This window comes from Pteropus medius, unplaced genomic scaffold (assembly GCF_902729225.1).
Source record: "Pteropus medius unplaced genomic scaffold, Ma_sr-lr_union100, whole genome shotgun sequence".
Taxonomy (NCBI): domain Eukaryota; kingdom Metazoa; phylum Chordata; class Mammalia; order Chiroptera; family Pteropodidae; genus Pteropus; species Pteropus medius.
In genome coordinates, this window is record NW_024342474.1 from 331,575 (window position 1) to 355,239 (window position 23,665).

The 23,665-nt window shown below is 48.3% G+C and overlaps 5 protein-coding genes across 12 annotated transcripts in view; 2 read left to right on the plus strand and 3 right to left on the minus strand.

The window, feature by feature from the left end:
- SARNP (SAP domain containing ribonucleoprotein) overlaps positions 1 to 2,696 on the minus strand; it is a 37,653-nt gene extending 34,957 nt beyond the window's left edge. The window contains exon 1 of the mRNA XM_039865619.1: positions 2,571 to 2,696. Coding sequence (XP_039721553.1) covers positions 2,571 to 2,606 — 36 coding nt within the window. The 5' untranslated portion in view covers positions 2,607 to 2,696. The remainder of the gene's footprint in view (positions 1 to 2,570) is intronic.
- A 187-nt stretch (positions 2,697 to 2,883) lies between these two features.
- On the plus strand, positions 2,884 to 5,406 carry ORMDL2 (ORMDL sphingolipid biosynthesis regulator 2). The gene is made up of 4 exons (XM_039865621.1): positions 2,884 to 3,014; positions 3,867 to 4,041; positions 4,208 to 4,359; positions 4,944 to 5,406. Exons 2-4 carry the CDS (start codon positions 3,868 to 3,870, stop codon positions 5,077 to 5,079), a joined length of 462 nt encoding a protein of 153 aa, XP_039721555.1. The 5' UTR covers positions 2,884 to 3,014; position 3,867; the 3' UTR covers positions 5,080 to 5,406.
- A 320-nt stretch (positions 5,407 to 5,726) lies between these two features.
- Positions 5,727 to 12,885, minus strand: DNAJC14 (DnaJ heat shock protein family (Hsp40) member C14). Of its 3 annotated transcripts, none has more exons than XM_039865611.1 (8): positions 12,673 to 12,885; positions 11,836 to 11,974; positions 9,935 to 11,397; positions 7,813 to 7,919; positions 7,495 to 7,614; positions 6,992 to 7,152; positions 6,808 to 6,910; positions 5,727 to 6,603 (listed from the first exon to the last, which is right to left on the minus strand). In XM_039865611.1, exons 3-8 carry the CDS (start codon positions 11,339 to 11,341, stop codon positions 6,393 to 6,395), a joined length of 2,109 nt encoding a protein of 702 aa, XP_039721545.1. In that variant the 5' UTR covers positions 11,342 to 11,397; positions 11,836 to 11,974; positions 12,673 to 12,885; the 3' UTR covers positions 5,727 to 6,392. The 3 variants fall into 3 exon arrangements, with proteins under 3 accessions (XP_039721545.1, XP_039721543.1, XP_039721544.1); XM_039865609.1 differs by having other exon boundaries at positions 12,481 to 12,885; XM_039865610.1 differs by lacking the exon at positions 12,673 to 12,885 and having other exon boundaries at positions 11,836 to 12,065.
- A 276-nt stretch (positions 12,886 to 13,161) lies between these two features.
- On the plus strand, positions 13,162 to 17,638 carry LOC120604884 (transmembrane protein 198-like). Of its 3 annotated transcripts, XM_039865617.1 has the most exons (6): positions 13,162 to 13,382; positions 13,751 to 13,836; positions 14,395 to 14,654; positions 15,241 to 15,822; positions 16,248 to 16,408; positions 16,529 to 17,638. In XM_039865617.1, exons 3-6 carry the CDS (start codon positions 14,444 to 14,446, stop codon positions 16,664 to 16,666), a joined length of 1,092 nt encoding a protein of 363 aa, XP_039721551.1. In that variant the 5' UTR covers positions 13,162 to 13,382; positions 13,751 to 13,836; positions 14,395 to 14,443; the 3' UTR covers positions 16,667 to 17,638. The 3 variants fall into 3 exon arrangements, with proteins under 3 accessions (XP_039721551.1, XP_039721550.1, XP_039721552.1); XM_039865616.1 differs by lacking the exon at positions 13,751 to 13,836 and having other exon boundaries at positions 13,163 to 13,382; XM_039865618.1 differs by lacking the exon at positions 13,751 to 13,836 and having other exon boundaries at positions 13,163 to 13,382; positions 16,251 to 16,408.
- Positions 17,639 to 17,799: 161 nt separating this feature from the next.
- On the minus strand, positions 17,800 to 23,370 carry MMP19 (matrix metallopeptidase 19). 4 transcript variants are annotated; one of them, XM_039865612.1, is made up of 9 exons: positions 23,155 to 23,368; positions 22,761 to 22,846; positions 21,754 to 21,884; positions 21,310 to 21,525; positions 20,581 to 20,826; positions 20,020 to 20,145; positions 19,274 to 19,438; positions 18,984 to 19,111; positions 17,800 to 18,811 (listed from the first exon to the last, which is right to left on the minus strand). In XM_039865612.1, exons 1-9 carry the CDS (start codon positions 23,242 to 23,244, stop codon positions 18,413 to 18,415), a joined length of 1,587 nt encoding a protein of 528 aa, XP_039721546.1. In that variant the 5' UTR covers positions 23,245 to 23,368; the 3' UTR covers positions 17,800 to 18,412. The 4 variants fall into 4 exon arrangements, with proteins under 4 accessions (XP_039721546.1, XP_039721548.1, XP_039721547.1 ...); XM_039865614.1 differs by having other exon boundaries at positions 23,344 to 23,362; XM_039865613.1 differs by having other exon boundaries at positions 23,142 to 23,166.
- Positions 23,371 to 23,665: the final 295 nt, after the last annotated feature.

Below are 23,665 nucleotides of genomic sequence, written 5' to 3' on the forward strand. Positions count from 1 at the left end.
ACACCAGTTCCTTTCAAATTTACAAAGGCTCTCCACTTCCCGCCTTCACGACAAAAACCAAATGCCTTACACAACTTAAAAGGCTCCTTTCAGTATTACTCCAATCTACTTTTATAGTCACATAATTTACCTAGTTCCCTTTACAAATGACCTTCAACCACCAACATATATGCACTTCATACTTCTATATTACATACATCTCACTGGTTTTCAACACTCTGGCATTAGTATACCCTTCTTCTCTCCTCTGCAGTAGTCCCTTTTCTCACCATTGACTAGAAATCTACTACTATTACAGTTCAAAGCATTCTGATCCTCAATTCAGTCTCTCCTTACAACTATGTTAGAATGACAGCATTTCTACAAAATCTTGAGGAATTTGCAGTTAATGTGAACTTACACATTAATTCTGATGATATTTTCTCTTTCCTATTTTGTAGCTTGTTCCTTTCCTCTGAGATCCCATTCTAAAAACCCAAAATCTCTTCATAAAAATGGAAAGATTTTTTTTTTAAAAAGAGACAAAACCCTAAGTCAACCCAAAAACTAGGATCACTCCATCAAGATCAATAGTGGCACCAAACATTAACTATCCTGGAAGTCAGAATTAAAGGCATAGGTTCTTAACCAGAGGTCCATGGACTCCTCAGGGCTACAAGGTAGTTTTATGAAGCCCCTCAAATCGCATGCAAAGCACGTGTACATGCCTTTTTCTGGGGAGAGGGTCCGTACCTTTCATCAGAGTTTCAAAGATATCTGTGACCTCCAAAAGGTTAAGAAGTGCTCTAGAGAAAAAGCAAAGACAAGCAAATGTGATTAAAAGAGTGAATCCTTTTTAGGCTGTCAGGAGTGCCTCGTGTTCCCTTAGACTATAATACCTGAAATCAGGTCAGAGGACATTATCCAATCAAAATAAAATTTAATGTTGACCTAACAAATAGATTTTAGGGAAGGAGGAACTCCATAAATCAACACAAAATCCATAAAGGCAAGTCATAAGGCTGGTGCCAAACTCCAGGGGTTTCAAAAATGGGACAAATAGGAAGAAACTATTTGATCATCTATTCATATTTCCTTTTTATCTCATTCATTTGAAAACTCCTTTTCTGACATACTGGTGAATTGTACACTTGAAACTTATTTTATTAATTTGTAATAAATTAAATTAAATAGCAAAAAAATTCCTTTTCTGTGTATGTTTTTAACATACATGACAGTATGGTAGTACATAATTTATTCAAGTATACATGCAATGGAGGTGGTTGCTCAATTTTTTCTACTTGTGGTATTAGGAGACTACTGATAATCTACACATTTCAGGTAACAAGTTAACAGTAATTCCAGGATAACACAAAAACTCAATAGCACAATTTAGAATCCAAGAGTAAGAAATCTATCAACTTTCACAAAAAAGCTAACTGATATCAACTAATAAGTGACTAAAAAGATCTCTCTCTGCCCTTACTCTCATTACTTATTTTGCTTGTTTTTAAGCTCAACAAGCTTTAAAGGACCAATTTTAAGCTTCAGCTAAATCGGCTTGGTTTGTCCAAGGTTCCCAGGATGATATGAGCAAAACATTTAATGGGAAAACTAAAACTACAATGGACAACTAATCAGGATATTCCTTCAATTCGTTCTAAAAGAAACTACTCTGTTCTTCCATGAAAATAATCATCTGTATGTGAGAAAGCTACCAAAATTCTCAAAAGACAACTTATAACAGCTTCTGTGACTGAGAGTGTCACCCAGTGGTGATACCAAGAGATGCAGGGTCACCCGCGATATGAAATGGGACAAAGATAACCCTAACCTTGGAAATGTTTTTCCAAAACATTACAGCTACTAGTGAGTTGCCTCTCTGGCGGTAGGGGGTAGGGAGGTGAGGCTGGCCGGCGGAGAACCGCGCGAGAGAACGCGAAAACCTTAAATCTGAGCTATCTGTGCCTTTACTAACTCTGAAGATCTCCTAATCTCCAGGTTTCTGTGGGGAGGCCAATCTTCTGAGGCCTCGCTTCAGGTTTCAAAGTCCCCCCCCACACACAACCCACCCCGGGGGCGTAATCTCATTTAAAGAAAGGGAGTGGAAGCATTTTCTGGATAATGTTTGAGACATAGATAGATAGAAATACAAAAAGGTGCCATTATCTGCTAACGGGAATCTCAGCTTAGGACACAATAGGTAGGAAAGCATCAACCCAGAGAAGAAAAAGGGGTCCTAGGTCTGGAATGGGGCAAAGAGGAGGGGACCACTGACGTAATGCAGCTCTGACGAAAAACGAGGAGAGAACAGGTTGAAGGCATTTACACAACCTGGTGGAAAAGTGGCAGACGACATAAGGATGAAGAAGGGAGCCGAAAGAACAAGTACAGACACAGTAAAGCCGTGAAGAGCACGGGAAATTAGGGAAGGCGTAGTGGGGAAGATCGGAAGCACAAAAGAACTACGGCGGAAGCCAGAAAAAAGTGGAAAAGCCCGCAAGGAGAACACGTAGGAAAAAGCACAAGCCACCTGGCAGAATTCAGTCCCCAGAAAAGTCCAAGTCAGCCCTTTCCTCCTTTCACGGTACCTTCAGCTTATGGAGCTCCACCGTCTCCGCCGCCATCTTGTTACCCCTCCACTCCACTAGGCCCCCACCCGCTGCCCCCGCCTCCAGGAACTCCCGCCTAGGCGCAGACAACCAGGAACAACCAATCACTGACACTCTTACTACCACCTCATACCATCAACTCTTCCCATTAGTCAATAGCTGACGTCCCTCTCACTCCTCTAGGCAGCTTTCCCCACCTCTCTCGCAAGGTGGGGCAGGGAGAGGGGCGGGTTCTGTACCTTCTGAACGACGGAAATAGCGACCAATTGTGCATTCCCATTGCAGACCGCCAACCAATGCGTGGTGGCAGCGCTGATTCTGTTCCACCAATAGGAAAGCGCAGACGGGCGAAGGCGGATGCTTCCTGGAGACTACAGGTGTAGAAGTGAGCGTCGGACCCATAGCCGTTTCTGAAGCTGGCAGGTAGGGGCTTCCGAAAGACGGGAAAGGGGTGCTAAGGAAAAATGGTGGGAGACGAAGAGGTGGATTGGGTGGAGCGGCGGCGAGTTAAATACCAAGAGAGGAGCGCTGAAGAGAGCCGACGAATGTGAGGAAAGCTGGGAGGAGCATGGGACAGGCTCAATCGTAGGGTTTAGGGAATTTTAGGTAGGAAAGGGCAGGCATCAACTTTAGAGCTACCACGATTTTAAAGAGGCAAGTTCAGACGGTCAAAGCCGCTCCTGGCTTCGGAGGTAGAGCTCCACCTCTCGAGGCGCTCAAATTCAGGTAACTTCCTAGTTCAGTCCAAAATCCCTGAGCAAATTTTTGCAGCGCCCCACGCTTGAGAGAAGGAATTGGGATGCTGGTTGTTTACAGCCAAGCGTATGGGAGACAGGGCAGGCAAGCCCCAGAAAAAAAGGTAGGGATTAGAAGTAGCTTTACTCGCTCAGTGATTCTTTGTGTCCCATGATCCTCTTCTGGAATTCTGGGTGTATGTAACCTCTTCATGATTCCTTATTAACTTCAGGAGAGTAAGATACTTGTTTCCCTTGCTCCTTGAAGCAGGTGCCCAAAGCCTAGGCTTACTCCTTCAAGTTATAGTTGATGTGTAAAGATTACCGTATGTCTCTAAGATGTAGAGAGAACTCTCTTGCCTTTTATGTTCCCCCCACACCAAGTCTTCAGTTTTTTCTTTGTGCATGATGGGGATGTTCTTTCATCCCCAATAGAGTTCAGGGGATTTGGGCTATTCAGGAGACAATGTGGGGAAACGAATTCAAAAATAGGTTGAGAGGAAATTGAGATGGACTCCTGCCTGATCCCTCACTGTGGTAGGATGAATGTGGGGGTGGCACACAGCGAAGTAAACCCCAACACTCGAGTGATGAGTAGCCGGGGCATCTGGCTGGCCTACATCACCTTGGTAGGACTGCTGCATGTGGTTCTACTCAGCATCCCCTTCTTCAGCATTCCTGTTGTCTGGACCCTGACCAACGTCATCCATAACTTGGTGAGCACTAAACCACACCCTTACACCCACACCAGGCCTTTCCCACCAAAAAAAAGGAAAATCCCGAATTATTTGGGGATATGTCTTCCTTTTGGGATCTTAGCCTAAGTCTTGGGCTAAGGGACTACATTCTGCCCCTTCACACTGCCCTCTTCTCTCCTTCCAGGCTATGTATGTCTTCCTACATACAGTGAAAGGGACACCCTTTGAGACTCCTGACCAAGGAAAAGCTCGGCTACTGACACACTGGGAACAGATGGACTACGGGCTCCAATTTACTTCTTCCCGCAAATTCCTCAGTATCTCTCCTATTGTACTGTAAGTCTAGGGGGAGATATGGGAGATGCTCCAAGACCAAGGTACAAAGGCCCACAGGAAAGCTTTAAAAAAAGCAGACTACTCAGACTCTTTGAAGATATTATGGCATAGAAGGTCTAAATCTAAGGAGTACAGTTAAAAAGTCCAGGCAATAATCAAATGTTCCTTGCTGCCTCCTTGGTAAAGTAGAGAAGGGACTGAAAACCAAGTAAAACCAAATGATTTTACACTTCAAAAGAAGTAAATAAATCAAGGCAGAACTAATGTAAATCTGAAAACTGACTGTGGAGAGTAGAAGCAAAGAAGACTCGTTTAAGAGTCACACAGACTGAAACTGCTTCAGCTGTCATTTGCTGTTATATCATTAACAAAAAACACACAAACTTACAGATCTCCAGTTAAAGGTGCTACCTGATTATCTCCCCAGCACCAAAGTAAATACTGTTAATATTGCTGGTGTACTTTCAGATATCCCAGGACTACATGCAATAAAACTGGTCATTTAAAATAGAGAAAGTTGCTGGAAAGGCATGAACATGGATAGGGAAGGCTAACTTCACTCAACCTATTTCTTCTCTCCCCAGCTACCTCCTAGCCAGCTTCTACACCAAGTATGATGCTGCTCACTTCCTCATCAACACAACCTCATTGCTCAGTGTACTGCTGCCTAAGTTGCCCCAATTCCATGGGGTCCGTCTCTTTGGCATCAATAAATACTGAGGGATGGGGCTGGGACGACTATGGCACAAAAAGCTGTAACATCCTTCCTTTCTCCATACTGTCTTCTGTATCTTGAAAGCTTGAGAACTATACAACCTTTCCTAAACTTCCAAGAAGAGAATAGATTGGAAAACAGGGCTCCCTGGGCCCAGCCCTGCTAGGAGCAAGCTTCTTGGAATCAGGAGAGGCAGGTAAGGGACCAATCACTTTCCTCCACCACAGGAAGCCATGTGTGGTAATTAAGTTTTTCCATATCTTCCACCCCTACCACTTTCCAGCTGTTTTGCTTGTATTTTCCTTATAATAAAGATAATTTTTTTTGCCAGATACGGCTACAGTTTGGTCAGCAAGAAGGGTAGGGAGATGTCTTCATAAGGCTGGGGGAAAAAATGGAACAGTGACCTAGGTACAAAACTTCTCTAAGATATCTTTTACCCTTCTCCCTTGGTTCAGTAGGAGTTGTCCTTCACTCTCAGCTAAAACTTAGTAGAGAAACGATTCTCAAAAGAGAAAAAGGACTCCAACTACATGGGTAAAGAAGAGAGGGAAGATACAGGTTGCCAGTTATATATTTATAGAAAGATAATCCCTGGCTTTAAATAGATATGTACATACAAATATGAACAAACTTAAAAAAATACAAACCCTTGGATCATAAGGGGGCTGCCAGGAGCCTCTTTATCCTTCCCCCTCACCCAAGGGCAGAGGGAATGAGTCTGCTTTTTAAAAATTATTAGTTTTGGCCATCCCTGCAGTAACAAGCATAAAGTTGGGCAATTACCCACAAGGTGAAAGTCAGAGGAAAATTTCAGAGTTCTCCCTCTCTGAACTCTATGTATCTCCTATAATTAGGGCTACATGCTTTCTTATTCTGTCTTTTAACTAGTATATTGGGGTAAAGGAGGGGCTCCCTCCTGAAATAGGTCAAGAAATAAGATAGACTTATAGTTTAAAAAGAGGGTGGAAAGTGTCATCTGCTGTAGAAGCAAAAGACAAGACAAAGGCATACAGACCTCAGGAAATACCCAGTTCCTACACTACTATGGGAGATACTGTCCAGCCCAGGTCCATGCCCTAGGTTCTTTGCTCTAGCCACCCCCTATTTTCTTTGGTATTGTCAGAAGACAAGATTCAGTTTCTGGATGCTGGTGGAGGGAGAGTGGTTCCGGGGCTTCCTACAAGTACTGAGTGAACAATTTGAGCTTAAAATTTTCCCTTTTTTAAAATATTTAAAAATAAACCAAACTCCATCCTGTGCTGTACACAGCCCTTTTGACTCCCTGACATTGATTTAAAAAAGAAGAGAAGGAGTGTCAACGTTGGAAGGGCCTCCTCACTTTCTTCCGCCTTTTCGGTTTGGCTTCTCCTTTAGGTACTGTGCTGTTGGGCCTGGAGGCTGTGGTAGCCCCAGGGCCAGTCTGAGGAGCTGTAAAGGAGTTCCCATTGGACATCTGTCCTGGGGGTACTTGAAAGATCCGGTTCAAGAAATCCTGAAGGTCAGCAGGAGGGGCTCCTTGGGTGGCTCTGAGAGAAAAACAATAATGAAACGAGAGAGTAAGAGTCAAATGGTTACCTATGTCACCTATTTATACCTAAGTTAAAGATATGTTGAGTCAGTTACCAAACTTCTTGAAGGGTGAGACATCTACGTATCCTAAACAGCATGTCATCTGAAACCATATTCAGAACTAGAATAGTAAATAGATTGCTGAAAGAAATACCACCTACCTCTGTCGCCCACTGGTGCCTGGGATCCGAGAACCAAATGAGATGTGATAGGGGACTCTGTGGGTATCTGGGGAGATTCCCACACGCTGGCATCCAGCCCACTCTATAAGCATGAGAAATAATTAGCCAATACATCACAGTTTTGAGCATATATGCGCTATATTTCTAGAAGACAGAAGTGTACCTGTGATGTCATACACCTTTCCATCCATCAGCGCAAAGTAGGTGATCTTGAGGCCCAACATGCTTGACTCTGCCCAAAAGTCTCCTTCTTCAGCAGGGTGCAGCCTGTTACACTCAGCACAGTATCTGGCACTCTTAGGCTCTCGGTCCATTTCAAACCTCCTGCAACCCAACAAAAGGACAGTTCCTTAATAATTTGTCAAGCCTGTGGTGTTGATGTAGTTTCATCATTCATTACCATTGTGGCTAAAACATATTATCTCCACTCAGTTGTTACATACGCTTACGTACACCCTCCCCTCAACCTTCTATCTCAAAGCTAAAAAATATCTTTTTTTCTTACTGCTAATTCAAATCCCCAATCTCTTGACAATATAGCAGAAGTGGAAACCTAAAGGTCTTTTTACTCATCAGCAACATCCCACAACTATCAATCATACTCACAGGGTTTTTCACTACCTATTCCCTAAGCTGTGGCTGTCCCATTCCTGTGCTATTTCATACCTATGCTTTCCCTGGCATCGGCTGCACATCATAGTATTCATTGCCTCTTTGAGGTCATCCTGCAGCTTGGACAGAAACTCATTCACTGACCGGCTCAGCTCATTCTCTGCCATTCGTTTCCTAAGGGAAGAAAGGCTTTGTAAATCAAAGGGTATTGAGCAAGGGACAAAGGGAGACATATCTGTTGGCCTCTTGAGGCCACTAGAAAGACAAGCAACCTCAGTTCACCTCAGAGAGCCTCCATCCACTAGTCCAGGGACCTCAGCTATTGAAGATTATTCATTTACCCCACCTGACAAATCCCCATCTCCAACTTACATCTCATATTCCTTCCGCCTTTCAGGGTTGCTGACAATGTCCCAAGCTGCCCGCAAAACCTTGAAGGCTTCCTCAGCCCGGGGATGATGATTTTTGTCAGGATGAACCTACTAAGACAAAGATTTCATCACAAATCCATTCCAACTCTCTCCTCATCTTGGATCAAAATAACCTTAAGTCAAAGGGTTCTCTTTCACCATGTTTTTGGAGTCAGTATAGCTTAATTAATTGCTCTGGCTCTTCAGATAGATCTCATTTCATGTCCCAGCTCTGTCACTAGCAACATGACAGAATATTTTATCTATCCTGGATTATTGGGAGTATTAAATGAGAATACATGTCAAGTATTTAGTGCAGAATCTGGTACTAGGATGATCTGCCATCCCATTGTGCCTGGGATTATCCCAGTTTTAGCACTTAAATTCATGTGTCAGAAACGCTCAATCCCAAGCAAACAGGGATGGGTGGTCACCCTACCTGGCACATGCATACTAAGCCCTCATATTTTACCTTTATTGTGAGTCAAAGTAAGAATTCCAAAGATATTAGGTCCTCAAACTCACTCTTTTCTAACTAGAAAATTCTTGTATCTAATGAAAACATCCTACAATAGTTTGCCTTTCTGTCCCACAAATGAAATAGCATATCATGACCCTCACAGGCTTTTTTAAATCCAATTTTCAGCCTTTTCTCCAAGATAAATAATATCCTCTCTTCCTACAGCTTCCTGATTGTTCCCATCTTCATTCCTAAAAAATAAGATAAAGCTAGTCTCCTGACTGATACCAAACAAGCAGAATACTGTTAATCTCCCATATTCCAAAGCTTATAGAACAGCCTTTTAGTCATGGTCACTCTGGAGCCTAATAAGAGGAGTGAGAGGTTTCTATAAAAGAAACCAACAGACACTTTGGCCCAGAACAAGGGAGAACTTGGAGCTTTAGTGTGTGGGACAGGTGTGTTGAGGATCAGGGAACTTACATCATCTCTATTCCAAGAAAGTAAGTTGGAAATCGGAAATTTTGTAAGAATGATATTACCCAAGAGAGGATGTCTGCTAAAAGACATGAAGGTGAGAAAAGAGCTCCACTATTTTTAATAATTTGAGAATAAGTAGTTCCCCACTCTAAGAATATCCCAGGCTATCCACTAAGGGACAAGCATTTCCCACTAAACTAATTTAGCCCTCTGGTAAGTTATAATCTGGTACTTTATTGTATCTTGAATGGTTAATGAGAACAATAGCTGCCCATTCTTTGGTGTCATGCAACCACTGAAGTAATTTGCACACTGTAATATTTTACCAGTTCAGTTCCATACATTCAGTCAAACAGGCCTCCAGTGCAATTTACACACATTACTTACATTCATAATATAGTTTTACTTGTACAGAAATAGCAATGTCATCTAAAAATAGCAACCTAAGAAAATAAAAATAGCAATCTAATATCAACTTCTAATAACAATGTGATTGCATGCTTGTATTAAATCATTTCCCTCAAGCATGTAGTATGTTACAGCTCCCACCTGTAACTCTCCTTTTATCAATTAAAGCAACCATATTTTCATGTATGACATACACATGCACATATCTATGATTTACATTCCATTCTCCTTCCCTTTCCTACTCTGGGTTGCTGGCCTTGAAATAAATAGCTTTTCTTTCACCTGGTCCTGGAATAATCACTAACATGTATGCCCTGAACTTTCCCACACTAGGTCCACACTTGCCTTTCTGAGAGAGATAGTTGGATTTCCCTGTGTTCCAAACACACTCATTTATTCAGGGAGAGGAACTAACAGGCTTTCTGACTAGGCCTCTTCTCCACCCTAGTCAGAGGGACTTCTGTCTGGATATTTCAGGGTGAGTGAGTCCAAAACTGCCTGATATATCAGGTTCATTTCTTTTCATTAAAAAGAATCTTCATGGCAAAAAAAACTTAAAATGAAGGGAAATTCAGATCCCATAGCAAAGGGGACTCTTTCCTAAGAATTAATTAGTTCCTCTTCAGCTTTAAGTTGACTTTCTTCTCTGCCTTCCCTTTATTCTACTCTCCCTAAAATTAGAATCGAAAATATGGGAATGAAAGAGGGCCAAGAAACAGAGGGGAAGAATACTCACCATCACTGCCAGCTGCCTATAGGCTTTCTTCAGTTCAACATCTGATGCTGTGGCTTCAACCCCCAACACATGGAAAGGGTTTAGCTCATCTTCAGGAACCCCAGCCATGGTCAAGAGTCGAGCCATTTCTTCTTCAGGTTGGCAGTAGCGACTGCTAGCTACAGGTGCATTCCCCTGCCTGTTAGTCCTCTGTTTGACCCAAGGCAACTCCAGCCAACCCCACTGAACCATTCTTACCAGCTGCTGCCATGGCCTGCTATCTCTCAACAGAATCAGGCAACGCTGCACGGTGGGAGAATCCAGCCAAGAGAAGAGCCAGATGGCTTTACCCCTCCAACCTAAACGATCACCCAGTCCCACCAGAAATCGCCAGCCCAACTGCAGACAGCCCAAAAAGAGGGCCAGAAACAGGAGCAGCAAAGCACCCAGTAGCCTAAGAAAACGGGTGAACAGCCATGCCCCATAGCAAATTCCCTGGCTCAGAAACTGGAACATCACCTGGGCCCAGCCCCCTAGCCGCCCTGCCCAGATTCCCACCCAGTCTCGAAAAAGGTCCAGATCACTGCCTTTCAGCTGCCTGCATGCATAGATGAGATGGCCACAAGTTTCCACATACTCTCCCACCAATACCAGCAGTTTGATCAGCCTCCAGAAACCTGCCTGTCCGAGCTGACACAGTTCCTCTGCTCCCCACAATCCCAGGCCTCTGCGTTTATCAGCCTGACTTCGTTTCCGGCCCAGCCTATGTCGACCAGGGGACCTGGGATCTCTGCGTCCACCCTCCCGAGTATCCTCCTTGGCTGAAGCACGGTGCCGCTGTCTCCGGGGTGGGGGTTTCTTTCCACTGGGCACACGTGAAAAATCACTGGGGAACTTGGGCTCCTCCTCATCATATTCTTCCAGCTCTTCATCTTCCCCCAAAACTGGAGAAGTACAGTGGTGGCAAAAGTTGCTACAAGAGCTATCTCCTCCTTCAGAGTAAGACCCTTCAGGAATTCCAGAGGTTCCCTGGCAGTTGCAAGCAGATGGAATGGAAAGAAAAGAAGGGTTCCCATCCTCTTGGTACCCAGCCTCATTCTCTCTTGAGAGTTCCTGGTCCGCTCCTGACTCTTCTTCTGAAGATGCCTCACTCTGATCAGGGTCCTCTCCATCTCTAGGGGGTCCTGGACCCCTTGGGGGGCCATGGCTTGGATCCGACCAGTGGGCTGCATTTGGGGGCTGTGTGTACTTAGGACTAGAGTGTTCTGTGAGGCAGCGGGTACCATTAGGAGCAGGCCCCGCTGAGTCCTTGAGTCCTGAGAATGAAAGTATTTCAGGGTCCACAGAGGGTCCTAACGTCCTGAGGGCGGAACCACCACTGTGGTGGGCTCCACACAACCCTCTTTCTCCGGGGTGCTTCTGGGCCATGACCCCGGGTCTCCCTGAGGATTTTAGGTAACAGCCATCATGGTAAATTCTGATGCCTGTAACAAAGATATAAAAGTGGGGATGATCAAGGATAGGACCAAGGGGTTAAACAATCTTAAATTAGTAATATATTTAATGCATCCACCTCCCTTGTTTTCCCCAGTTCTTCTGAGGCATTCGTTACCCCTAGCAATAAGCCAATACTATATTAACCACAACACTGCTCCCTGCCCCATCTTGCAAATCCCTAGTTTTTTTCTCTCTCCAGACATGGTCCTGAATCAGAGAAAGGAGGAGGTACGGCAAAGGGTGTGGCCCTGGGGTCACTCCTGTAAAAAAAGGAAAGACGATCGAAAAGGGGGGCCGCAGGCTGCCAGAAAAGGGTGGGGACCGCGCAGCCTTCAAGGAAAACCTGGGGGCAGAGCTTGGGGTTGCCCCTGAGACAGAGGGCCAGGGAACCCTTGGGCTGGGTAGAGGAAACGAAGGTGACGTACCGAAGAGCGGCGGTAACTCCTCCCCCTCGAGCAGCCGGGCCCAGGGCCAGGGGGAGCTACGAGAGCAGCTCCCCCGGCTCCCACTCCCGCTCACGCTCTGCTTCCGCCTTCCGTCCGCGCCGCGGCCACTGACCTACCCCTGCTTCCACATCCGGGATCAGGGAAGAGACGGGAAGAAGAAGAAAAAGCGGTTGGTGGAGGCGCGAGCCAGTCTAGCAAGCACTAAGTCAAATCAGAGGAGGCGGCCCTAGGAAACACTGGCCGCACCCCTTAAAGAGCCCTCTGCTGCCGCCCTCCGCGTGCTGGAGTTGCAACTCTGGAAGCGAAGCAAATGGGCGCTGCAGCAGTGCCTGCAGACAGGGGACAGATTCTCAGGGTTCCTCTGGCTGGATTCTTATGTTTTGCCGAGACTAGGAGATAGAGGACAGCCACCGAGCCACAGTCTGTTTCCCTTACACACAAAACCAGGGAGCGTAGAGGGGCCACCACCCAGATCCCTTCCCTGCTGGCTGTAGCGAAGACAGAGGCCCTTTTGTATCATGCGGAGGTGGAGCGAGGGGAGGACGCCCCGGGCTGGCCCCCGCCCTGGTCCCCCTAGCGCTGCCCCTTCTTTCCCAGCAACCGTCGGCCTCCCCAGCTCCTGACCCAGCTGGCGAAGTGCCCCGTAAAACTGCAGCTCCCACGGCCAGGATCCGCCCCTCTGGACACGGCTCCCAAGCCCCGTCACAGAATGGGACCCAGAAACTGGGAGTGTAGCTCCGCTGGGCTCAGGACCTGAGCGAAGTGCCAAAAAACATTGCACTCATCTGCATGCTGTTTTACATCTCGTTTGCATACCAAGCTGTTCGGTCGACGTCGACACGCGCCCCCGCCCCCACGCAGACCCGGCTCGGGTCCCCTCTCCGTCGGTCCCCTCTTCTACACACGCGTCTCTCGTTAGTCCCCCTTCCAGACTCCGTCTTGCTCCGCAAGTTTGTCCACCCATGAACCCCTCGCCGGTGTCCCTAAAGCAGTAAAAGCCCCTTCCCCGAATCCCCAATTCCGACCACCAGGTTCTCCAGAAGACAATACTCTAATTCTCTGGGAAGTGGAAGAAACCAAGGCGGAGCTAGGGGGGCGCTGGGACCCCAGTTGGGGCTTTGAGAGCTTCCAATTGTCGAGTCATCGCCTAAGCAAACAGAGACCTTTTTCCAAACCTCTTGCATTGCCCCTAGGACCCTTTCCTGCTATGGTTGGGCGATCTCTGGTCCCAGCCCAGAGCAGTCGGCAAACTGGGTCCCCCACACACAGGGAAAAGAGTTGGAGGGGCCCGCCCCGTGATGTCACCCCCCCACACCCTGTCCCCTTCCTCCACCCCCCAAGCTGGTTGTATTTAGCTCACAGGCTAGGGCTACGACTTGCAAGAGTTTAGGGGGCAACAAACAGAGTTGCCCTGGGGGTGCCCACGCCCGACAGCCGCCCCGACGCCTAGGACCTCCGGGCAGGGATGCAGCTGGGGGTCTAGGGAAGCATTTCTACCCGCTTCCTCTCTCAGCCCTGGCAGGGTGGTGAGTAGTTAACACCTCCTCCCCAACCTCTCTTGTTTTTAGGGTCCCCAGACTTCCAAGAGGATTGAGGAAAGGAGCCCCAGGGATTCCCTAAGCCAAACTTCCAGCCTGTTAGGACTTTGATGTTCCAAAGAAGGACAGCTGATGGAAAGTGCCAGCATGCACCCTACCCCACTCCCACAGTGCCCCCAATGCCAGATCTTTCTTAGTGTTCTCCTTTCAGGAACTAAAATCAAATCTCACTGGCAGCCCTGACACCCCTGGGGAGGTTAGGGAGGCGGGGAGTCCCACCAATGTCCTGAGGGGAAGAGCAAAAGGCTACCAGGATGTGAGATGTTTGCCTTCAAAGTGCCTGCTTATTCCATAAGGAGCCATGGAGGTTGGACTGTGGCTGGACGCCTTTTCCCCCAACTCCATTCCTGCAGGAAGCCCAGGCTTCAAAACTCTGACAAATGTGGGTGATCGTCTCTACTTGATCCCTGTCCCAAACTCTTCTGGAGTCTGTTTTTTTCCCCTCTACCTCCCAGTGTTGGAGCAGCTGTTGGGAGACCCCACCGTGACTCATTCTCTCCTCTTTCTCCTCCTTCTCCCCCTATTAACCCCATCCTTCCCAATTCAGTGGGGGTAGTATTGATTCCCAGCTGCAGATGGGGCAAGCTTTCCTTTCAGCTGGAGCAGACTGCTGAGCCTTTAGCCCCCAGTCCCACTAGTGCCCCTGGACCCATCCCTCCACAGATCTAGGACTTCCTACTCCTCCCACCCCACCCTGCAAAGCTAGGGGGCAGACAAAAGCTCATTACCTTATAAGATTTTCATTTAAGTTTTACTTAGGGTCCTTGTTTCAGAGAGTAATAAAAAGACAGCTGGCTCCCTCCACCCAATCTCATAGATTTCTTCAGTTACCCCAGCAGGGCTATGCTCTCTCCTGAATTTGTCCTTTCTTCAAAAGAAATAGATAAAGAATCCTCGAGATTCATGGGCACCTGAGTTCCTGACCTCTACCCCCTTGCAGGTTTCTCAACCCCCTCAAGACATTCATGGATGGATGAGAGGAGCTGACAATGACTTCCGCCTCTGTGACCACCTTCTCTTCAGCCGTGGAGGAAGCCTTGGTGCCCCTGACCATGACCTCTGACCCCAGGCTCTTTAATCAACAACTCCCAGAGCCTCCAGACCCAAAATGTGTCTTGGAACCCCAGGACAACCCTGAATTGGCACCTGCCCTGGTGTGTGCTCTTTGCTGCTGCTTTGGAATCATCTACTGCTGTTTCGGTGAGGGCAGGGCTAGGGTTTGGGGGGGCAGCTGCCCGAGACTGTTGCCCTCCAGGATGATGTTAACTTTCTCCTTTGCTCCTGGGCCACCTCTACTCCTTTATCAGGGGATGCCTACCTTTGGTATGGCCCATGCTGCTCTTGTGAGCTCTTCTTGTCCCTCTATGCCCAGGCCTTCCAGCTCTGACCCCTGTCACTGTCACTTGCCTTCCCCTTCCATCCTACCTCAAAACTCCATCCCCAAGTTATCCTCCATGCTTAAGGCTTCTTCACCCTTCTCAAATAACCTGAATCAGCCTATGCTGATTTCTTTCCATCTATCATCCCTGAAAGGACTAGATCGTTTTTCTATACTTACTTCCTTTGATGCATCCATCTTACCTCTTGATTTTCCCTGCCATCCCCTCACAGTTCCTGAAGTCTGTTCTCCCTGAGGTTATCCTTTTCTGCCCCTTGCCTTGAGGTCCCTGGGTGCGCTGCTCCTCTGCTTAGCCTTTCTTCTCCCTTCTAATTCATCAGAGCCATTCCTCTCAACTCCCCCACACACACCTTTCTGCCTCTCAGTGTCTCCTGCCTCCCTTCCCAGGCTACCGCTGCTTCAAGGCAGTGATGTTTCTTTCGGGCCTACTATCAGGAGCTCTGGTGATCTTCCTGCTTTGCCACAAGGAGCGAGTGCTAGAGACACAGCTGAGCCTGGAGGTGAGCGCCGGCATTGCACTGGGCATCGGACTCCTCTGCGGCCTAGTCACCATGCTGGTTCGCAGTGTTGGGCTCTTCCTGACTGGTCTCCTGTTAGGCCTAACCCTGGGCTCCGGGGCCCTGCTGGGCACCGAGCCCATCTACCAACCACCTTCGGCCTGGGTGCCGGCCGGGGGGCTGGTGGGGCTGTCACTGCTGGGAGCCCTGCTCACACTTCGGTGGCCACGCCCATTCACAGTTCTGGGCACAGCCCTGCTGGGTGCTGCAGTGCTGGTGGCCTGTGCTGACTACTTCCTGGAAGGGCTGGCACTGGGCAGTCGGCTGGGCCAACGCTTGCAGGCACTTCCAGCCTTGCCTCCTCTCTGCTGGTATAGCTGGGTCTTGCTGGGGACCTGGCCAGCCCTGGGGGCACTTGGGGCCCTGGCTCAGTGGAAGCTCATGGATGAGGAACATGGAGGCCACGCCAATGGTGAGTTAGTGTCATGGTACAGAAGCAGCCAGCCTGTGCCTTCTCATAGCCCTGGTCCCCAGACTTGAGGAGGGGAGGGGGAAAATACACTTGAGGGAGGAGGGCAGAGGTGTCTAAGGCAGGGCATCGAAAGGAAGTTAGAGTGGGAAAGGAAGCTACCCCAAGGTCTCGGTAAGAACGAGAAGAGAAATTGTCAAGGGGAGCAGGGAAGAGTTATTGGAGACTGTTATGGAAGAAGATCTCAGGGAAGTCCAAGAGGAGAGAGTATAAAGATTCCAAGAAAGAGTTTCTTTTAGAAGAACTGGGGGAAGAGAGGTTTGATAGAACTGAAATAGAAATCAAATGGGTTTCTCTAGAGTGTGTGTTTAGGTGTGGTATTCGGGCTCCAAAGAGACTTCCCTGAGTTTGTATTGTCCCTTCCCAAGCAGTGGTCTTGAGCCACCAGCGAAGGCATCTCCAACTCCTTCGGATTCGTCAGCAAGAGGCCAAGTGGCACCGGACCTCCCCTGGGGCTGGGCTCTGTGAGGGCAGCTACCGGCACCAGCTTTCCCCAAACACCCGGAGCCCTGCTGACAGTCTGGCTCCAGTGAGTGTGTGGGAGGGGGCACTCTGAGGGATGGGGCAGAGAGCACGTGGGGATGCTTAGGGTGGGAGGGAGACTGACCTAGGCCCTTCCTTCTGCCTTTTCTGCCCTGTGCCCCTCCAGAGTTATCTCCAGAGCCTTCGAGAGCGCCAATTGGGACCAGGAAGCCAGGCTACAGCCCCCCACACCGTCCTGGACCTGGATTCTGACTGTGGTTCCACTGTACCCCTCACCACACCTTCTGGTTCTACCCAGACCTGAGCCTAAACCTCCACTATGCTGCCACCTCTAGCAAGGGCCTAGGAACCCTAGGTGGGCAGGGCCTGAGCCCACAGGACCCACACACAAACTTCCCCACCTCTTGGACTTGGGGATAGAATCTGTGTTCTAACCTAGACCAGCCCTGTAGGGATAGGTTTCATGGACAGATAGAGAGGAATCTTGAGAGGGGAGACAAATAGAAGTATGAGTAGCCACCTCTGTCTAATAATAGAGGTGCCGTGGTCCCCAAAGTAACTGATTCCCTAATTCCCTCCAAACCAAGGGAGTCCCTTACCCAAATAGCCTTTTATATGTCCACCTCAGTGTGCCTCACAATGGTAAAATAAGGAGTTTTGTTTTTGTAGGAGCTATAGAAAATCAAGAAACCTCCTAAAGCATTTGATAGCTTTTTGATGGGGAAAGGGGCACAGAGGAGCTCCAGGATCCCCCATCCCCAAGCCCCTCATTAAGGGGTAGTTGGGTTCCTGATTAGCCTTTCCCCCTCGACCCCATAGGCTCAAGCTCCCTTCTCCTACCTCAGTTGGGGGTACTGTCCTCCATGGTGCTTCTCTTTCTCTCCTTGACGTGGGGAAGACCGTGAGACCGTGCCTAACTCAGCCCTCAGCTCCCCCAAAAGCTGGCTTCTTGCTCTAAAGAGAGAGCATTGGCCCACATGTCAGAATCTTGCCCTTTTGCCCAAAGGAGTCTGGTCTTCGGGGCTGCGTGGAAGACAAGTGCCTTCTCTGCCTCTCATTGTAGGTGATGCTAATCTCCTCCTTAACCAAGACTTTGTCCCAGCCACTAACCCATTCTAACTGTCCCCACTCTGATTTTCCTGCCCAAAGTCAGTTCTCTAGTTCCCCAGAAGCATGAAGGAAGACATATCCTTCCCCTGGGCAGCAAGGGTATGACAGGAGGGAGGAAGAATGTGGGAGCATGTGAATAAAATGGCATTGAACACTGAACCACAGAGTTCAGCCTCTACTGTTGCTTTTCTTTTTCTTTGCACCCTAAAACAAAGAGTTAGCCATATTGACAAGTCCTCTATCCACTAAAGATCTGATAAGGGTTCCTTTAGCAGACTGGGCTATTGTAGGAGTTATACACACATAGCCAGAGGAAGAGCTGTTCAGTCTCCCTTGTAAACACAGAGTTAGCCTTTATTAAGCACACGTGTGCCAGACACTGTGCCAGGCACTTCATATGTAGTATTTCATTTAATGCAACAACGCTGCAGGATTAGTATCGATCTTATTTTGCAGATGGGGACTCAGAGACTCAACGAGGTTAATTAACCTCCTCAAATTATAAATAAGCAAATGTCATTCTTAAGGATTCCAAAGCCCTCGCTCATTCTACTGGCCATGCTGTTTTCTTGCACTTTATCTGGGATGAACAGCACCCAGGCATTCAGCTTCCCAGCTGTTGCTTCCTGTCAGCTAAAGCCCTAATTGAGACCTTCTCTCTACCACTGTTTTCCAAAGAGTAGATAACACAGTTGGAAGTGCTATCTAGGACAGAAGAAATGGATAGAGTTGGGAGTTGACCCAGAATTAGGAAGTCACTGCCCAGGAGAGAAAGAGCACAGGGAAGTCGTGGCTAGAGCTGGGACATTTAGAGACCTTAGGTCTATGGTCCATTCCCCTGCTGCAGCACCTGCAGTCTAGTGAGCAGACATTTGTTCAGGTCTTAGGCCTCTCAGAGGGTGAAATTACCGGGGAATGAAAGGGTGGTAGAGCCTGTGGCTTAGGGGATCGTGTCCAAGATTGTGTTTCTGGGCAAGTGGTCAATGTTCAAAGTGGTATCTATGGCCGAGGAAGTGGTAACCAAAGTTGTTCCTGTGGGTGAGTGCTCAATGCCTGTAGCTGAGGGAATGGTGTCCCCACCTGATGGAGTAGTATCTGGGGTCAGAGGATGACAGTGCATCCAGTTGTGAGCAATATCTCTGGGGTAGCCTTTCTCTACTCGAAGCTGTCGATTGAGATGCCAGTACTGTTTGCCCTTGAAGAAGTAGACACTGCCATCCTTCCAACTCATAGCAGCTGAGGGCTGGTCTGGCACTCCTGTAAACAACCTCTTGATTGGTTTGGGGTAGTGGGTGAAGTCAGTTCGGGCCAGCTCATCCCACTGCCAATACCCAGAGTCCTAGGGGTGGGGCGGGTAGAGAGAAGAGAAGGATGAGAGCTTAGGGACCCCAGAGATCTACCCTCAGCCCACTGCAGCTGCAGATCTCCCTTCAGGAGCAAGTCTTGGCTTCTTGGTGTGAGGTAGCCCACCCCTCCTAAGAAGGGATTCACCCTTGCTTTGAACTTTTTACCTTAAAGAGGAACACCTTTTGGTTGACAGGCCAATAGAGAGCTGCATCCAGGTTAGGTTCTATCCTATTCAACTTCTTGGGGAAGCCAGGAGACATCTTGAAATTAATATAGCGCCACACCTTGTCTCCTGAGAGCATGTAAAGAAAGAACAAGACACCTCTGTCCTCAGGTGATAACGTTTGGTTCCTCCATTCCACCCTTCCAGAAACTTCTCATCTCTTCCTCACTTTTATGGCTTCTTTGATGGTAGGGCCTCTTCAGGTAAGACACTGTAAACTAATCCCCTTACCCTTAAAGAAGTGAATCCATTGTGTTCGAGGAGAGTAGACAGCAGCATCAAGCTTTCCTGGGAGCCCCTCCCAAAGGGCAGACACTTGGAACAAGGGACCCAGCCCTGAATCTGTCACAGTCCACACGTAGCTCCCTTTGAAGGCGTACGTCTTTCCACGGGGCCCTGAGAGCAAAAGTATGTCAACAAGTTAAAAAGACTTGTGTGTATCAGGCAGGCTGATAATTTGCCCTCGTCCCACACAGCCAATTCCTCAAAAATTCATTCAACTTTAATTCAAGATTAACATGGTAGAGAAGGACCCACTGTTCAGCCTCTCCTTTGTTGTCCAGAGCAATTCGGTTCTCATCTACTCAGCAAAACAAAAGCCCTGCAGATAGCTGCTCTCACTTTAGGGACCTCACTTTCCACTCCAAGTGACTTCTAAGTTGTCCTTCCATGCAGGTATAATACACTTTCTAATAGACAGTTAATATAGTTTACTCCATCTTGCTGTATTTACAGATGTGTTTTAGTGGCCCTTATAGGATAGCAACCATGGTAAATGCCTGCCTGGCCCATCATTAATTTGACTGTGAACACTCCCTCCCCATGCCACATGCCTCCTTCTCTGACCACTAACTCCTGCCTGGTGTCTAACCTCCATTGTTCATTCTGAGGCCCCATGTCATTCCCATTTGTCCAGGTCTCAAGGTCAACAGGCTGCCCCCACTGCTTGCCTACCGCCTGGAGGGGAAGGGCCTCACCCAGCATCATGGCATCCAGTTCACCACTGCAGGGGTCCGGCATGGGACTGGGTTCCGTGGGAATTTGGAGTACAGGGGGAAGCTCCATCTCTTCTTCCTCATCTCCCATCTCTGGCTTCTTTTTGCCTGCAAAGTAACGTAATGCTGCTCAGAGACAGAACTCATAGCATCTGCCCTCCCCACTCTCCTGTAAGTTTGGCTCAAAGGCCCCATAGAGGGGAAAAGGGGATCCTACAGAGCTTCCCTTGGTGGGCGGCAAGATCATACTGATATCAGCAGGAGGCATGTTTTAGTTTTGAGAGGCAACAGAAAATGGGAAGGTTTGTGGGAAATCTTCATTCTTATCCCCAAGAATGGGTGTGAGGGGTAAGAGGCCCCAAAGGAAGATTAGACATGGAAGTATCATGAAAATATCTCCTGAAAATAGAAGCCTGAATAACTGAGCAGAAGGAAGAGTAAGAAAACAAGCCATTTCCCTCCAAGGAGGTTAGACCTGCCTTTTCAAGCCTGTAAGGAGGCTAGTCAGACTGCCCCTTATGATCACTAGGGAAAAGGACTAACCATAGAGAGCCTGAATCCCTGCCACATCATCTGGGTGCAACTTGAAGTGGGGCCGGTAGCCAGCATAGACAGGGGCCATGAGGGCCTGGGTGTATCGGGAGTGCCCAAGCCCCAGGGCATGGCCCAGTTCATGGGCTGCAATGATACGCAGGTTCACTCCCCGGTAGGTCCTCTCGGTCCAGAGCTCATCTTCATCAAAGTGCACGCTGCCCAGCTCTGGGATATCGGCATGGGCCAGGACCCTCCCTGGACAAAGGCAAAGGTAGATAGGAGGGAGGTCAGAGTCTCCTAGGCTGGAGCTCCCCTACCTATTATAAACTCTAGTTACTTCATTCCCTTAAAATTACCCCATCTATAGTCACTGTCTCTTCAACACTTCTCTTTCTCCTTTCAGATTTCCCTCTCATCACCCAGTTCTCCCAGGGATGCCCATCACCCTGTCACTTTACTTCCCAACCACTCTCTCCTTTCTGGCCCAGTCCTGTCTGGGGTGTGTGTTGAGCAGAGGAACTTAAACCAAGGAAGAAGGCATAAGCTTCAAAGAGGCTTGTATGTCCACAGGGAGGTGACCAACTACTCCTCAAGGGAATGTTAGAAGATAGTTAGAGAGTGTAGGGTGCAGTTGGACATAGGGGGCAGCCTGAACATTAAAGTTATGGAGTCCCTGGCTCAAGGGGACAGAGATAATCTCAGAGGTCTGTTTGGTGGGAGCCAAGAGCTGGTGCCTACCAGGCCCATCAAAGGTATTGGAGCAGTACGGGCTTTGGCGGCCATGGAAGGAGAGGCGGATGTCAGCCCAGCCAGCTTGCACCTCCCGGAAGGTCAGGGGGGTCACGTTGCTCCAGTACTGAAAGGCTTGAAGCAGAGCTGCCCGGGCTGTGTCGGGTGGAAGGGTGGAGGGCAAGTTCAAGATGCGGAAGGTCAGGTGCTTCTTTCTCCAGCGGCCTGGTTGTTGGACCAGAAAATAGATTGGAAACACAGGTCTTTCTGCCAACCCCAGAGAGCTCCCCTGAATTTGTGCATTCACTCAGCAAAGCTGTGTAACAACCCCTCCAGGCAAGTGATGATCAGGTAATCACCAGGTGATCATCCATTCAACACTGAGCTAGTCCAGGCTATCCCAATTCCATGCCACCCTTTCCCATCTCTTCCTTTTCCAGGCTCAGCCCTCACCCAACAGAAGGTATTTAAGGGTCTTCTGGTTGAAGGGGTCCTCCAGGCCACAACGGGGCTGCCTCATGCGGGCCCTTGTGGCATCATCCAGCTGACCTGAGACTGGCAGCTCAGATGCTTCCTGAAAAGCTCTGAAAAGAGAGAAAAGAATAGGCCCAACAAGGCAGGGGATCTGGAATGACTGAGAACCGGGAATAGATCTTTGGCCTCCTGTTGATCAAGGTGATAGCTGAGAAGGCACAGAATCTCTGAAGCTGATGGTGTTACTTCAGTATCCACTGCCCATAGTTGGGACTTTCTTTTCTCTTCTGCAGAAATGGTGATATTCCAACTTCACCTCCTCATTTCTAGTCTCTTATTCGAGTAAGGTTCCCCTCAAGTATAGCCTTCTTCCCCCATTATAAGCTAACCTGCTGCTCTGGGGAAGTGTCTTGCCCTCTTGCTCTGGAGACTCTCCCACCAATGTGCCCACCTGAGGGCCTGTCCTGTTCTTCAGCTTTCTCCCCTCCTGGCTGGACCCTCTTCCCAGCCCAGCCTGATTTGGAGCAATTTCATACATTGGGCACAGTAGACACTGTGACTTTTCAAGGGATGATGAACATATATGAGAGCAAAAAGGAAAATGACCCATTTGATGCAAAATGTAAAAAGAAAACTTCAAAATAGAAATAAATAAATGATGAATTAAGTATCAGCAAAGGCAACGTCATGTCAACAACCCAACTCAGCTCACAGTTTACATATAAATTATACTTCATGTGGACTTGATGCAACATTAGTATTTGAATACAATGCAAAGCCTGCAAAGGAGTGCTTAGGGCCTCAAAAGATCCAATAACTGCGCTCCTAATCTTTGAATCTCCATCTCACCCCATGCCCACCACCTTAACAGTGATAGCCACCCATTCCCAAGGTCCCAACACAGATTTGGGTCAGGCAGAAGAGGGCCTGGGGAAAGGAAAGGATGAGAAGCAAGAAAGAAGACCTTGTGCCTTATGATCTCTCACCTCAGAGCCTCCATGATGTCTTCTGGCCTGAAGTCATCAGGTCCTTCTAGAGGCTTCTGTAGGTACCCATATTGCAAAAGGTAATCCTATGATGGTGATAGGGGATAGCAGAATAAAAAGGGGATTAGCCTCAGAATAAAGCCTCTAAGTGACCTAACAGGCCCATGAGGATAGGAGGGGACAGTCATGGAAGGACCAAAAGAGAGGCACCTTAGGGAAGGAGCTCGGGTGGAACAATGAGAAGGAGTGGGAGATGGGCAGGGGTAGATCATGGAGTAGAGGAGGGAAAGGTAAGGCAGGCAGGCTGAAAGTCAAGAGGGAAGCTTGGATGGGACTATGCAACAGTACTCTCATCCCTCCCCTGGCCTGTGTCTCTCTTACCCAGGAGACTCACCACTGCTGCCTCCTTCTCTGCAGGCCCCAGGGCTCGGCCTGAGATAGCCATGGGAAGTAAAAAAAACAGCCACAGTAGCTGCCAGTTCATGGTCCCACCAGGCAGGGGCTCTAGGGGCTGTCCTTGACCTCTGTCCTGGAACTTCTAGGAGCCTGGGGGAGCAGGGCAAGATGGAGAGGAGGTCCTTACCTCCAGTTCTTTTTACTCTCCAGTCTCCGGTCCTCTTTATAAAACTTTAGGGGAGGGGAATTGGGGGGCGTGGCAGTGGGAGGTGACTCAGCCCAGAGATATGTTGTAATTCATCATTAACCCCTACTGAGAAACAGAATCTGTAGAGTCTAGGACCATGCCCCTGGAGCTGGACATTCCTGTGCCCCAGAGATGCCAGGGCAGCAAACTTCTCATCTTCAACCTTCATGTCTCCCTGTCTGCTCTGGAATAGGAAAAAATAAAAACTAAGAGATAGGAAGCAGCTTAGGTACTTGGGCTTCAGTTGAAGGAATCAAAGATG

Coding starts and splice junctions, on each gene's coding strand:
- ORMDL2 (XM_039865621.1), top strand. CDS start 3,868: ATGAATGTGGGGGTGGCACACAGCGAAGTAAACCCCAACACTCGAGTG. Junction 4,042..4,207: donor CCAACGTCATCCATAACTTG/GTGAGCACTAAA, acceptor CTCTCCTTCCAG/GCTATGTATGTCTTCCTACA. Junction 4,360..4,943: donor AGTATCTCTCCTATTGTACT/GTAAGTCTAGGG, acceptor TTCTCTCCCCAG/CTACCTCCTAGCCAGCTTCT.
- DNAJC14 (XM_039865611.1), bottom strand. CDS start 11,341: ATGGCCCAGAAGCACCCCGGAGAAAGAGGGTTGTGTGGAGCCCACCAC. Junction 7,153..7,494: donor CGATGCCAGGGAAAGCATAG/GTATGAAATAGC, acceptor GTTGGGTTGCAG/GAGGTTTGAAATGGACCGAG. Junction 6,911..6,991: donor AAAGGTGTATGACATCACAG/GTACACTTCTGT, acceptor TCATGCTTATAG/AGTGGGCTGGATGCCAGCGT.
- LOC120604884 (XM_039865617.1), top strand. CDS start 14,444: ATGACTTCCGCCTCTGTGACCACCTTCTCTTCAGCCGTGGAGGAAGCC. Junction 14,655..15,240: donor AATCATCTACTGCTGTTTCG/GTGAGGGCAGGG, acceptor CTCCCTTCCCAG/GCTACCGCTGCTTCAAGGCA. Junction 15,823..16,247: donor ACATGGAGGCCACGCCAATG/GTGAGTTAGTGT, acceptor TCCCTTCCCAAG/CAGTGGTCTTGAGCCACCAG.
- MMP19 (XM_039865612.1), bottom strand. CDS start 23,244: ATGAACTGGCAGCTACTGTGGCTGTTTTTTTTACTTCCCATGGCTATC. Junction 21,526..21,753: donor CCTTAAATACCTTCTGTTGG/GTGAGGGCTGAG, acceptor TCCAACAACCAG/GCCGCTGGAGAAAGAAGCAC. Junction 19,112..19,273: donor ATGGATTCACTTCTTTAAGG/GTAAGGGGATTA, acceptor ACATGCTCTCAG/GAGACAAGGTGTGGCGCTAT.